At 39.4% G+C, this 15650-nt stretch overlaps 1 protein-coding gene across 1 annotated transcript in view; it reads left to right on the forward strand.

Annotated features, from left to right (window-relative positions):
- Nucleotides 1-15650, forward strand: part of LOC133659860 (ubiquitin-conjugating enzyme E2 E2) — a 119976-nt gene that overhangs the window by 13053 nt on the left and 91273 nt on the right. The window contains exons 2-3 of the mRNA XM_062062670.1: nt 1696-1879; nt 10868-10918. Coding sequence (XP_061918654.1) covers nt 1704-1879; nt 10868-10918 — 227 coding nt within the window. The 5' untranslated portion in view covers nt 1696-1703. The remainder of the gene's footprint in view (nt 1-1695; nt 1880-10867; nt 10919-15650) is intronic.

The following is a 15650-nucleotide window of genomic DNA, read 5'->3' on the forward strand; positions in this document are numbered from 1 at the left end:
GTTACGTGTTTGATGTGGTAATGTTACAGTCTAAACAGCTTTGCTGGACCACCGCGCTGTTGTAGTGTTTCTTACAACACCACTTACTGTATCTGTCCAAAGGAATCAAAGCATATACTAGAGCAGTCTTTTTTTATATACCGTATTTTCCGGACAATAGGGCGCACCGGATTATAAGGCGCACTGCTGATGAATGGTCTATTTTTGATCTTTTTTCATATTTGAGGTGCACCGGATTATAGGGCGCATTAAAGGAGTCATATTATTATTATTTTTTACTAAATGTAAAACACTTCCTTGTGGTCTACATAACATGTAATTGTGGTTCTTTGGTTAAAATGTTGCATAGATTATGTTTTACAGCAGGGGTGTCAAACTCAAATACAGAGTGGGCCAAAATTTAAAACCGAACAAAGCTGCGGGCCAAGGTTGAACAAATTAACCTTTTAATAGGGACCCAAACAAGTTTTGCATTGAATATTGAACAAGCAAGGCTTATATTTATCATTTATATAACTTTATAGTGACATGCAAAATCGAGTTTCAAATAATAATAATAATAATTAAAAAATATCAATGGCATATCAAATACAATTTAAATAAAAATTGAATGCCTCTTTTGTATTTGCAGCCTTCTGAGGTAAATATCAACATTAACTTTTTCCACAGGCTAATAAATTTGAAAATAAAATAACAATGAATAAACAACCATTCTTTAAACTTAGACTTTAAACTACTCAGTTTGCAACACACTGATCTAATCTGATGTGCCCAAGCCAGATACCTGGCATCTTTTCTTGGAGTGGTTTCCGGGCCCGTTTGTAGTGAAAATGTTGGGCCCCAAGGTCAAAAAGGCTAACAACCCCTACCGTAATGCATTTTGGCCACTTTTTACCTTTTTTTTTGTTCATGTGCCATCTGCAATGCCTACAGCATTGCAGGCGGTTTAAAAAAAAATCTATGTTTTTTCTCCTTTTTCTCTGCATACATTTTTGCCCCCATGAGCCTTTGTAGCTTCCGCTCTCTACATTGTTTCTTTAGCGAATATTCACTCACACATAGCACAACGTGGCTAATGCTAAAGCAAAAGAGCACGAGTTTGTTCCAAAGAAAAGAAAAGTGTCTGCAGTGGTTTGGTTTTGCGGCATCAAGCATGGCACAACTAACTGAACACTGCAAAGTTGTTTTTTTTAAAAGACAGCAGCACAACAAACTTGCAAATGCTTCATTTTTATTTACAGGAGTATTTTATTCAAGACAGAAGTTTTGCCTCCCGTAGGAAGCTCTATACTGAATACATTTATTTGATTAGGACAAAGCATATTGATCAACATGTGTAAAAAAATCACAGTAAATATACCAGAATTAGCTACAATTGTGTAGTTTTTTTAACATTTTATACAATGTCCAATTTATATCTACTATATACTAAACACTTTATAAAAATAAAAAAATTGCGAAGAGTAAGATGCAGTGTATGCAATGCCAGTATAAACTACTAGTTTTTGATCAAATAATAGTGAAACTTGTTATTGTCATTTGTATTCTCTGGTTTCTTTAAAAAGTAGGAGAAAACAACTCGGAAATTGAATACGGTATTTAGTAAAAAAAAAAAAATCTGAGATTTTATTTTTAGGCCGTATCACCCAGGCCTACAATTTTGTGACTCTTGTCCTCGTTTCTGTATTTCTCCAGGGCCCACGATGTCCAGTGAAGTGCAGAGACCGGACGACAGCCCCAGCACCAGCGGGGGAAGCTCTGACATTGAACAGCGGGAGTCGGTACCGCCGGAACAGGAGCGTGAGCAAGCACAGCCCAAAAAGAAGGAGACCAAAATCTCGAGTAAAACCGCTGCTAAACTCTCAACTAGTGCTAAAAGGTAAGAAAGCCCCCCCTCCGTCTCCCCCGTGCAGTGTGTCGGGTACACAGGGTTGTTTGTTGAAATAAAAGGCATCTCCCCTCGGTGCCCTGAGGGTGTGAGGCTGTATAAAAAGCAGTGTAGTCCCAGAGGCATTGTCATTACAAACATGGCTGCTATTCAGTGGGACTGTGAACCCTTTAGAAAGGAGGTACCACACACGTCAATGGAGCTTCATTGCCATCTTTGAAAAGATAGTTCCAATTCAGGCTAATTGATTGAATACGTCTACTTCCTCCAAGGATTTTCTTCTTTTTATTTACACATTCTCACTTTTTTTTATATATCTGCTGAGCTTAAAAGCTTTGAGTGGCCTTCAGCTCAACAACATTGAGCTGCAATTCAGTTTTTTTAAACCTTCAACTGCTGACTTTTATTTGAATGAATCATCACTTGATCAGTTGCAGCAAATGTCTCAATGCAGTCACCAGCAACAAGTGTCCCTTTTCTGGCTAAACCTCTGTTAAGATAAAGTCGTGAGGACTGGGCGATGTGTTGGAACCTTCCACGCATATATATACACTACCGTTCAAAAGTTTGGGGTCACATTGAAATGTCCTTATTTTTGAAGGAAAAGCACTGTACTTTTCAATGAAGATAACTTTATACTAGTCTTAACTTTAAAGAAATACACTCTATACATTGCTAATGTGGTAAATGACTATTCTAGCTGCAAATGTCTGCTTTTTGGTGCAATATCTACATAGGTGTATAGAGGCCCATTTCCAGCAACTATCACTCCAGTGTTCTAATGGTACAATGTGTTTGCTCATTGGCTCAGAAGGCTAATTGATGATTAGAAAACCCTTGTGCAATCATGTTCACACATCTGAAAACAGTTTAGCTCGTTACAGAAGCTACAAAACTGACCTTCCTTTGAGCAGATTGAGTTTCTGGAGCATCACATTTGTGGGGTCAATTAAACGCTCAAAATGGCCAGAAAAAGAGAACTTTCATCTGAAACTCGACAGTCTATTCTTGTTCTTAGAAATGAAGGCTATTCCACAAAATTGTTTGGGTGACCCCAAACTTTTGAACGGTAGTGTATATATATATATATAAAATGCTCCTAACATGGATAAGTGTGGAGAGAGTGTTTTGCATTTGTCCCATCATCTCTTGTAATGATTTAAATAGGTATAATTGTAATTTTTATGTTGATTGGACATTTTTCATAATATCCACAAAGTTCAATGAGCAGGTTGTGTTGTGACCATGTTTGTTGTATTTTTGTGCTGGTTGATTTTTTTTTTTCCTGCACCATGACTAGGGAAGTTTTTTTTGGACATGGTCATATGACTAAATGCTGTGCTATATTTACTTGCAAGTACAATTGACGGTTGAGTTACTTTTGTTGGGCACCAGATGTCAACAAAAAGGCAGCTATCAGATCGATGACTATTAATGTATGATATGAATACACCGCTCCCAGTCAAATAGTTTCTTGGACTCGTGCGGTCTCGCGGTCCAAATTGAAGACGCCGTGGGCCGTAGTTTGGACATCCCTGCTTTAGTTCCAGGAACGTGTGGTTTGTGTTTCCACCGCATTTCACAGTTCAAGGTAGTTTATACAAATCAGGCTGAGGACATATGGAGTATGAGTAGTATATTCCTACACTGATACCATGTAAATAATCAGACAATATTCGGTTACAGTTCTTTTACTAAAGTCTAATTAATGAAATGCAATGCATTAATATACAAAACGATATAATTAAAAAAATTAAGTGTACAGAATTGTTCATAAAAAGTCAGTCTTTTGGACGCAATGTCCAAAAGTCAGAAAGTCATCCTCTCAGTAAATTAGCAATTCATTTAGGTCATAAAAGGCGATTCCTTTTGGTCTATTTCAGCTGTAGAAACCCATCCATCCATCCATTTTCTACCGCTTGTCCCTTTTGGGGTCACGGGGGGTGCTGGAGCCTATCTCAGCTGCATTCGGGCGGAAGGCGGGGTACACCCTGGACAAGTCGCCACCTCATCACAGGGCCAACACAGACAGACAGACAAAATTCACACTCACATTCACACACTAGGGCCAATTTAGTGTTGCCAATCAACCTATCCCCAGGTGCATGTCTTTGGAGGTGGGAGGAAGCCGGAGTACCCGGAGGGAACCCACGCAGTCACGGGGAGAACATGCAAACTCCACACAAAATAACCACCGTGCTGCCGCTGTAGAAACCAATATATCAATAATAAATGTCATTGTTTATCTCACGCCGACAACACTAACACATCGGCTTTAGCCTTTGCTTGTTAGCATTAGCATTCTGTTCACTTGAGTTGAGGCTAAAAACTACACAAATTAACTGTCACTGATTACTTTTACAACATGTAATAAAGTGAACAGTTAATATTTGATGTTAATTACCTTCGTTCCACTCATGTACTGCCTATTTTATTTCACATTTGTCCAACAAAGTCAGAGTAGTAAGCAGGTAAATACGTTTAAAAAAGTCCATGCACTTCTCGCAGCTTTGCATTTTGAAATTTAGTTCATAAAATAATAAACAACAAACTCCGTATGTGAAGTGAATGGGATGAGAGTCAGCACCTCCAAGTCCGAGTCAATGGTAGACTGACATCTTCGGGTTGGGGAGGAGATCTTGCCCCAAGTTCAAGTACCTCTGAGTCTTGTTCACAAGTGAGGTAAGAGTGGATCATGAGAACTACAGGGGGATCGGTGCGGCGTCTGGAGTAATGCGGACCCTGTATTGGTCTGTCGTGGTGAAAATAGAGCTGAGCCGAAAGGCAAAGCTCTCATTTTACCGATCAATCTACCTTCCTACCCTACACCTATGGTCATGAGCTTTGGGTTATGACCGAAAGGACAAGATCACGGATACAAGCGGCCGAAAGGAGTTTCCTCCGTCGGGTCGCAGGGCTCTCCCTTGGACATAGGGTGAGAAGCTCTTTCATTCAGGAGGAGCTCAGAGTAAAGCCGCTGCTCCTCCACATCGAGAGGAGCCAGATGAGGTGGTTCAGGCATCTAGTCAGGACGTTGGGGGGACTATGTCTCCTAGCTGGCTTGGGAACGCCTCGGGATCCCCCGGGAAGAGCTGGACGAAGTGGCTGGGGAGAGGGAAGTCTGGCCTTCTTTGCTTAGGCTGCTGCTCCCGTGACCCGACCTCGGATAAGCGGAAGAAGATGGACTTATGGATGAAATTCCATATAGTTTAAAGACTACGGCTCGGTTAAACCACTCCAAGATAGTTTCACTGATCAGCGTTCTTCAGGACAAAGATGCCCCACAAAAGTTGCTGCGTGTCAAAAGTTCCTTTCGTTCTTCTTTCTCTCCTTTGTCAAGTTTGTTGTAATAGAAATAAATAAGAATAAACAAGTCGGCGCGCATATTTGGATGGCGGTCGTGTGTTTCGGGAATCACTAATAAGCCGCAGTTCATAGAACGCAGATTCCTGGCCGGGAAATATGGTACAATACAATCAGCAACATAAGATGGAGCTAGACGGTTTAGTATTTTATACGTAAGTAATAAAACCTTAAAAGTTGCATCATAAATGCACAGGAAGCCAGTGCAGGTGAGCCAGTATAGGCGTAATATGATCAAACTTTTTAGTCCTTGTCAAAAGACTAGCAGCTGCAAAGACGTCTGCTGCTAAAGAAGCTGCCACAAAGGGGCTTGTTACTATACACGTGGCGTTCTGAAAAGTGCAAATTGTTTGCCAGAGACAACCCGAGGGTTGAAGCATTTTGTGATTTCATCTTGGAAATTATGCTGCTAGACGATCTGCCCTTCACCATCCTTGAAGATACTGGCTTTTGTCTAGACAAATCTACAAATAGACTTTGTCACATGGACCCCGACTTAAACAAGTTGAAAAACTTATTCGGGTGTTACCATTTAGTGGTCAATTGTACGGAATATGTACTTCACTGTGCAACCTACTAATAAAAGTCTCAATCAATCAATCAAAAACCTTTGTTTGACTCTTTCTTACCTCCGCATGTGCACAAACTACACTTAAATCTACATTTAAAAAAATATTAGTTATAAATAAGTAATCAGTATCGACTTCAGAAAAAAATATGGTTCTTCCCGAGACAAAGTCCCTAATTGTACATCAGGGGTGTTTTACTTATAAAAGGTTCCACTGTATTCAGTTCTGAGTGAATGTAGAGCGAGAGCCTTCATGTTTGAAGTGGTTGGAGCCCTTTGACAAACAATTTTCTAGTCTGGATGTCAGGTGTTGTGTGTTTATTCCACCATGACGGTCAGAAGTTCCACTTAGGAACAGCCAGTGTTTGCTGTTCTGTTTTTAAAGGTTTCTGCCATGTTCAACACATCAACAGTTAAACAGCCTGCTTAGTTTTTGACTGATTTGTCCATCCGTTTACTGGTGGAGCATAAAACTGGTTAGACATGAATTAGGACTGCATGATTAATCGACATTGAGGTTTTATTTAGTGCGATAAATAACCGCAAGCGGCGGAAGTTTTTTTTTTTTTTCCTCTGCCGTCACCAGCATTTGAGTGACAGACTTGTTTGCCAATCAGAATTGTTAAGCCGTGCGTTTCTTCGTCTCTCGCTTCAAACCGGAAGAAAGAGGTCGCACTCTGTGCATGGCTCTCAGCACCTGAGCGCGTTTATTTGACAATAGAATTAACTGAACACAGTCAGTACGTGTCCATGCACTAAATTAGTCCGATTTCTCAAATAGTTCGGCTCTAAATAAGCCCATGGTAACACCTGAATCCGATCATGTTCATTTTTTTCTAGATTATGCCAGATCTCTTGTGGGGGTGTGCGCACATGCGCCAGTCTATAACCCGGAAGCAGATACCATTCAATAAAAACGTAGCAACAATTGCAGAAGAGGAGACTTTTTATTTGCTTCACAAGTTGAAGGAACAGTACATTTTAAAGTGCATCGATGGTGGAAAAAAAGAAACTAAGATTTGTTTAATAAGGTAGCTAAAGATGTATCTTAATTTGGACTCCCGAACGAAATACGAATGAGATGAAACCTAATGAAGCAGGTAAATTAAAAGCGAATAACAATCCGTATACACAAACCTTTTCACGCTGCATTTGTCCACTCCAAATTGATTACTAATAACTTTGTATTCCACACAACTGGCAAGATAATCCAGAACAATAGCAAACTTCATCTGGAACAGTATCAGTTGGGGCTCAAACAGTCTTTTCTTTCAGATTTAAAACTCTTTCCATCAATTCACAGAGCCTTATGAATGAACTACGAGACATTTGAAAGTCTTGTTTTCCACTATTCTTAGTCCAAAAATTCCTTCGAAAAAACTTTCTTTGCTTCAGACCTCATCATCATGTCATGTTCGTAGCGCAATCCAAGATCATCTCTTGATGCTGTCTGCTATTTAACAGACAACCTCATTACAGACGTAATATTTGTCATCTGCGCCAATATTACAGCCGACATCACTTAAAACAATTTGTAAGGATCCGCAGATGGCTAGTGTGACGTCATAGGTCAACCGGAAAAGGAATTAATTTATCCACGCTAAAAGGAAAGAAGTGCCCCCCAGTGTACAGGAGGCACATAGTCGCATTAGAGAGATTGCATGGACACTTGGACTTCACACAAAGGTGTGAAAATACAAAAAAACTAACTATTTGAGAGATCAGACTAATTTAGTGCATGGAAACGTTGTGACTGAGCCGTCTTTTTTTTTAGTCATCCAAAACCTTTGTCTCAGTGAGCGCAGAGCTAGACCACCAGCTTTATGCATACCGTAAGCACGTACAGAACGCCTCGGGACTTCGCCAGTGGGAAGTTGCGCAAAATAACAAAATTTAGGAGGAAGAAAATATGCACAAAATACAAAGCCAAATGTACTGTGGTGGTAATATTTCAGCTTCAAACAGGATGGGCAATATGAGCCCATCAACACGGACGGACAAGCAAGAACGCCGTGATGCAAACAAACAAAAAGACAACGTCCGGCCTAGTTTTTCCAACAGTTTAAGAAGTTCAATATTTGTTTAAGTTAAATTGCTTTTGTTGGTTTAATTATTTAGGATAACAAAATGTTTTACCTTCCAATTACAGTACAATGGTAAACAGTTCTGCGAGGATAAGAAATACAAGATGATATCATTTTTAAATGGCTGCTTGCATTATTATATACTATGATTACATTACATTATAAACACTGTATAGTTTTATCGATTATCTTCAGTTTAAGCGCATGATATAGACAAAAGCTCAGAGTCTGTCTGCACAAAGCCAAATATTTTTGAAAGTAAATTATTGCGTATTGTTTTATTGTGTTTGTATGTATAAAATATAAAAATCGCAATTTTGGAGAGAAAAATTGCGATAATGTTTTTACCTTAAAGACCTTAAAATACCGTAATGTCCGGACTATAAGCCGCACCTGACTATAAGCCGCACCAGCTAAATTTAGGGGAAAATACAGATTGCTCCATATATAAGCCGCACCCGACTATAAGCCGCAGGGTTTTGATGTGTAATTACCGTAGTATATAGGGGTTCCTGCTACCACGGAGGGGATTGTCGGGACAGAGATGACTGTTTGGGAACGCAAAGCGTCCCATTTATTAAGAATAAATCTTTCAATCATTCAATCAAACTTTCACATCTTTGACATGGCGAACAGCATTCGTGCAGAGTACAAATAATACAACGGTGCAAAGTAATACAAAGTGCTCGCCTGTACGTTATCAAAATAACCAGCCTACCGGTATATGAAAAGTCAGTCTTTAATCATTGTGTCATCGTCTTCCTCCTGCGTACTAAAACCACCGAAATCCTCTTCGTCGGTGTCGGAGAACAACAGGCCGTAAATAAGCCGCACCCTTGTATAAGCCGCAGGGACCAGAACGAGGGGAAAAAGTAGCGGCTTATAGTCCGGAAATTACGGTAAGTATATTCTCACTAATAAAAAGTGCACTTTTCTTGGTAGAAAAAAAAAGACCTTTTTGCTCAATATGCTGAAAAATATTCTTAAATGAAGTAAATGCTCGTGCCATTATCTTGACATAATGATATGCACTAGGCATTACATTTCTTGAAACCAGCAAACTTATACTAAAAGTAATTTATTGTTCTTAATGAAAAGGCAAAATGGCAACCGCTTGTTACTCTCGGCGTCTACTAGCCGCTTAGGCAAATCATATGGTCTAAAAATGCATTTTTCCATCGATAACATGACATCATCGCACCAAGTGCATGCTCTTTCAGTCAATTAGTGCGCATATATACAACCCGGCCCCCATGTGCATGAACTATTTCTGTTCAATATAATTTGAAATGTCACAGGTGAAATGTTGAAATATTAACTGTCCGTTTACTGTACTGTGCCAACTGTACTACTTTATGAGTACATATTTTCTATTGTTAAATTGAAAATAAAAAAATAGCAAAGTCCATTTGGCTGTCATCTGTTTTAATTATGAGACACAATTGTGTCAGTCATGATTTTTTTTTTCATGCTTGAAGTAAGAAATTATTACTTTAAAAAAGTAGTTTTATACTTGTGAGTGTTGATGACACAGCTTTGCAACAGTTGATATTCTAGTTTCAAGCATGTTTTACTCAATATAGGTCATCAAATCTCAGCAACAAGCTGTAATATCTTACTGAGACAATTTAGGACCAAAACCCTTAAAACAAGTAAAACACTAGGGATGATGTTTGATAAGAAATTATCGAGTTCGAGCCCATTATCGAATCCTCTTATCGAACCGATGTCTTATCGATTCTTTTATCAAATCCAGATAGGTTGTTGTATATGGAAAAAAAACGCAATATTTGGTTTAACAAAAGCTCACGTTTATTTTATAACAAAAAAGTAAAAGAAAATAAATAAATAAATATTGACTGTTATCCCCCTAAAAAAATAAAATAAATATTGACTGTTGTTACCCAAAGTATATTAAGTGGGATTTTTCAGAAAAACAAATATATACAGTGCCTTGAGGCGTTTTTTCCGGTCCATTATTTTTGCAGCTTGTGTGATGTCCCACAAGGCATTTCTTGTGGGACGGGATTCGTTCCCAGGGATTTGAATAAAAATCCAACTCTTTTTCTTTACTATAATGGCCTCGATAACGGGAACCGGTTCTCAAAAAGGAATTTGAGTCCATGGAATCGGTTCTTTTCTTATCGAACGGTTCTTTTCTTATCGAACAACCGGGAAAACCGGTTTTGAACATCATCCCTATAAAAAACACTAACATAAAATCTGCTTAGTGAGAATAATTGTCTTATCAGACAGAAAATAAGCAAATACCGTAATTTCCGGACTATAAGCCGCTACTTTTTCCCCTCGTTCTGGTCCCTGCGGCTTGTACAAGGGTGCGGCTTATTTACGGCCTGTTCTTCTCCGACACCGACGAAGAGGATTTCGGTGGTTTTAGTACGCAGGAGGAAGACGATGACACAATGACTAAAGACTGACTTTTCATATACCGGTAGGCTGGTTATTTTGATAACGTACAGGCGAGCACTTTGTATTACTTTGCACCGTTGTATTATTTGTACTCTGCACGAATGCTGTTCGCCATGTCAAAGATGTGAAAGTTTGATTGAATGATTGAAAGATTTATTGTTAATAAATGGGACGCTTTGCGTTCCCAAACAGTCATCTCTGTCCAGACAATCCCCTCCGTGGTAGCAGGAACCCCTATATACTACGGTAATTACACATCAAAACCCTGCGGCTTATAGTCGGGTGCGGCTTATATATGGATCAATCTGTATTTTCCCCTAAATTTAGCTGGTGCGGCTTATAGTCAGGTGCGGCTTATAGTCCGGCAATTACGGTATCTCAAATAAGGGTGATATTTGCTTATCTTACTTAGATTTCAGTTTTTGCAGTGCAGCATTTGTATTAACAATAACGCTCATGTTTGTAAAGATGCTACTAACTTCTGTCCATTAAATACTGTACATCTATTCCAACGCTGGTAATGTCTCTTTTCAGGATTCAAAAGGAGCTCGCTGAAATTACATTAGACCCCCCTCCAAACTGCAGGTAAGAAGCTCTTATCTGCTCTCTAACGATTTATCTGCTGATGTTTGTGTTCCCGTGCTCACTTGCACAATGATGCTGTTTGTGTGTGATGATCTCAGCTGATTTAGACACGCACACACTCGCACTTTCGATTACAGTGTTATGGTTGCAGTGAGAAGGTAGAAATTGAGCTGTGGTGTCACTTTAAAGCCGGTTTCGATTCTTGTATCGTTCACCCCCATCCCCCCACCCACCCGCCCTCCTTCCTTGCGCTAGCGGGGGATTTAGCACAGACAATGGTTATTGTGTGATGTTGTCGCGCCTCTCTGGCTTTTTGAGGAAGCGAGATGTGGCTGTTGGGCGAGCGGCGAGCGTCGCATGCGCATCCGTCTTCCCCTTGGCGTGACGACGTGAGCGAGCCTCGGGGAGGCCGCGCAGGAAGACGCCTTTCATCAGCTGCAATAACACAAAGTGACGCCGCCTTTGTTGGTCCTGCTTGAGATGAGACGCTCGTTTGCCGGGTGCGAGATTGTCTGAGGCGATGATGTTGATGTTTTCTGACCGTCTTCAGCTTTGTTCTCGAGGCACCTGCTCCAAATGATTAAGACAAACTGTTTGTTTGAGTCATCAGGCCATCGACGGCCCTGTTTATTGCACGGATGAATCAGTCAGTAGGCCGCCATTATTAGCGGCAAACACCAAGCTCACCTTTTCACTGCACCCTGGTTTGTTGCAGTGCATACTTTTTACACATTTTCTTATGTTACAACCTCTTTCCAAGATGGAAAACATTCCTTTTTGTCCTCAAATATCGACACACAACACCCCATCATGACAATGTGAAACGCTTTTAAAAAAAAATTAATTTAGCAAATAAAAAAAAAATCAAATAAACAATCACATGTACCCAAGTATTCACCTTGTTGATGCACCTTTGGCAGCAATTATAACATCCCCAGCAGGCACAAGACATTGAAACAAGGTTGAAAACTTGTTAAATTAGGTCCTGTCGTTGCGCAACTCAAACCTAATGTTGGAACAACATGCTTTTTGACGACGTTTAATCAATGTTGGGTTTTGATGTTAATTTGACTATTGAATTTTGGTCATTTCCCTCTAAAACTCTAGTGGAAACGGTGACAGCTCTAAAGTCATCCACCTGCTGCCTTGATGTTTTACCTACCAACTTCTTTAAGAATGTTTTTGACTGCCTATCAACAGACATCTTGCAAATAGTTAATAATTCTATTAAATCGGGCAATTTCCCGAAGGCTTTCAAAACTGCAGTCATTAAACCTCTTCTAAAAAAGCAGAGCCTAGATGCCTCTGTTATCAACAACTACAGACCAATTTCAAATCTACCATTCATAAGTAAAATAATTGAGAAAGTTGTCCTCCAACAACTAAATCACTTCTTGGCTTCTACTGGCTGCCACAACAACTTCCAGTCAGGATTTCGACCTCTTCATAGCACAGAGACGGCCCTTCTTAAAGTTATAAATGACATCCGTCTAAACACAGACTCTGGCAAAACTTCAGTATTAATGCTTTTGGACCTCAGTGCTGCATTTGACACTGTCGACCACTCAATACTTTTGGACAGGTTGGAAAACTGGGTGGGGATCTCAGGCACAGTTTTAAGCTGGTTCAAGTCATATCTACAAGATAGGAACTATTTTGTTTCCATTGGTGACTTTGTATCAGAACCAACCAACGTAACGTGTGGAGTCCCCCAAGGTTCAATCTTGGGGCCGACTTTATTTAACATCTATATGCTCCCACTAGGACAAATCATGCAAAATAATAACATTGACCATCATTGCTATGCCGATGACACCCAAATCTATGTAGCGCTATCACCAAATGACTATCGCCCCATAGATCTTCTGTGCCAGTGCATTGAGCAAGTCAAACACTGGATGTGCCAAAATTTCCTACAACTAAATGAAGATAAAACTGAGATAATTGTTTTTGGTGCTAAAAAAGAAAGGTTTAAAGTCATCCAACACCTTCAATCACTGTCCCTGAAAACCTCAAATAAAGCCAGAAATCTTGGGGTTATTTTAGATTCTGATTTACATTTCGACAGTCACATCAAATCAGTAACAAAATCGGCCTACTATCACCTCAAAAATGTAAAAAGACTTAGAGGGCTCATGTCAGCTCAAGACTTAGAAAAACTTGTACATGCCTTTATTACCAGTAGGCTAGACTATTGTAATGGTCTCCTTGCAGGTCTTCCCAAAAAAAACTGTCAGGCAGCTACAGCTTGTTCAGAACGCTGCTGCTAGAGTTCTAACAAAGACCAAAAAATGTGAGCACATTACACCAATTCTTAAATCCTTACATTGGCTCCCTGTACATCAGAGAATAGATTTCAAAATCCTCCTGCTCACATATAAATCACTACATGGTCTAGGGCCCAAGTATATCACTGATATGCTCCCACTATATACGCCCTCTAGATCACTAAGATCTTCTGAGACCAATCTGTTAGCGGTTCCAAGAGTAAACTCAAATCAAGGGAGATCATCATTCAGTCACTATGCAACAAATAGCTGGAATAAACTTCCTGAAGATGTCAGACTTTCCCCAACTCTCACTACTTTTAAAACTAGACTGAAGACTTTTATGTTCACCTTGGCTTTCGGCTAGATCTTTTGGTCTTTTGACTTTTAACGTCTGCACTGTTTTTGTTTTTGTTGTCTGCATTTTAATTTTGCTTTTATTTTCTTTCATTTCACTTTGTTGTCTGTGAAGCACTTTGAGTCTGCCTTGTGTATGAAAAGCGCTATACAAATAAAGTTGCCTTGCCTTGCCTTGCCTTTCCCAACCAATATTCTACAACACAAACATGAGGTTGGAACAACATGCTTTTTGACGACATTTAATCAATGTTGTGTTCTGACGTTTATTTGACCATTGAATTTTGGTCATTTCCCAACCAATATTCTGCAACACAAATACAACATTAAAACAACATGCTTTTGACGTTTAATCAATGTTGGGTTCTGACTTTAATTTGACCATTACATGTTGGTCATTTCCCAACCAATATTCTACAACACAAATACAACATTGAAACAACATGCTTTTTGCCGTTTAATCAATGTTGGGTTCTAACGTTGATTTGACCATTGAATTTTGGTCATTTCCAACCAATATTCTACAACACAAAAATAACGTTGGAACAACATGCTTTTTGACTACTTTTAATCAATATTGGGTTCTGACTTTCATTTGACCATTGAATTTTGGTCATTTCCCAACCGATATTATACAACACAAACATAACGTTGGAACAACATGCTTTTTGACGACGTTTAATAAATGTTGTGTTCTGACGTTTATTTGACCATTGAATTTTGGTCATTTCCCAACCAATATTCTGCAACACAAATACAACATTGAAACAACATGCTTTTTGACGTTTAATCAATGTTGGGTTCTGACGTTGATTTGACCATTGAAATTTGGTCATTTCCCAACCAATATTCTGCAACACAAATACAACATTGAAACAACATGCTTTTTGACGTTTAATCAATGTTGGGTTCTGACGTTGATTTGACCATTGAATTTTGGTCATTTCCCGACCAATATTCTGCAACACAAATACAACATTGAAACAGCATGCTTTTTGACGACTTTTAATCAATATTGGGTTCTGACTTTGATTTGACCATTGAATTTTGGTCATTTCCCAACCGATATTATACAACACAAACATAACGTTGGAACAACATGCTTTTTGACGACGTTTAATCAATGTTATGTTCTGACGTTGATTTGACCATTGAATTTTAATCATTTCCCAACCAATATTCTGCAACACAAATACAACATTGAAACAACATGCTTTTTGACGTTCAATCAATGTTGGGTTCTGACGTTGACCATTGAATTTTGGTCATTTCCCGACCAATATTCTACAACATTGAAACAACATGCTTTTTGACGTTCAATCAATGTTGGGTTCTGACGTTGACCATTGAATTTTGGTCATTTCCCAACCAATATTCAACAACACAAACATAACATTGGAACAACATGCTTTTTAAAAGTACCAATGATCGTCACACACACACTAGGTGTGGCGAAATTATTCTCTGCATTTGATCCATCACCCTTGATCACCCCCCCTGCGAGGTGAGGGGAGCAGTGAGCAGCAGAGGTGGCCGCGCCCGGGAATCATTTTTGGTGATTTAACCCCCAATTACAACCCTTGATGCTGAGTGTCAAGCAGGGAGGTAATGGGTCCCATTTTTATAGTCTTTGGTATGACTCGGCTGGGGTTTGAACTCACAACCTACCGATCTCAGGGCGGACACTCTAACCATTTTTGATTACGTTTAATCAATGTTGGGTTCTGACATTGGTTTGACCATTGGATTTTGGTCTTTTCCCAACCAATATTCTACAACACAAACATAACGTTGGAACAACATGCTTTTTGACTACGTTCAATCAATGTTGGGTTCTGACGTTGATTTGACCATTGAAATTTGGTCATTTCCCAACCAACAACGTGGATCCAACGTTGTCTCAATTTACAAATACAACTATTTTGCAATGTTGTTTAGAACTCCGTTTTAAAAAACATACATTTATGTCTGATCAACGTTGTATCAATGTCTTGTGCCGGCTAGGTCGAGTCTTTTTAAAAACGATGCCACAAGCTTGGCACACCTGTCTTTGGGCAGTTTCGCCCATTCCTCTTCGCAGTACCTCTCAAGCTCCATCAGGTTGGATG

This window comes from Entelurus aequoreus, linkage group LG11 (assembly GCF_033978785.1).
Source record: "Entelurus aequoreus isolate RoL-2023_Sb linkage group LG11, RoL_Eaeq_v1.1, whole genome shotgun sequence".
NCBI classification, from domain to species: domain Eukaryota; kingdom Metazoa; phylum Chordata; class Actinopteri; order Syngnathiformes; family Syngnathidae; genus Entelurus; species Entelurus aequoreus.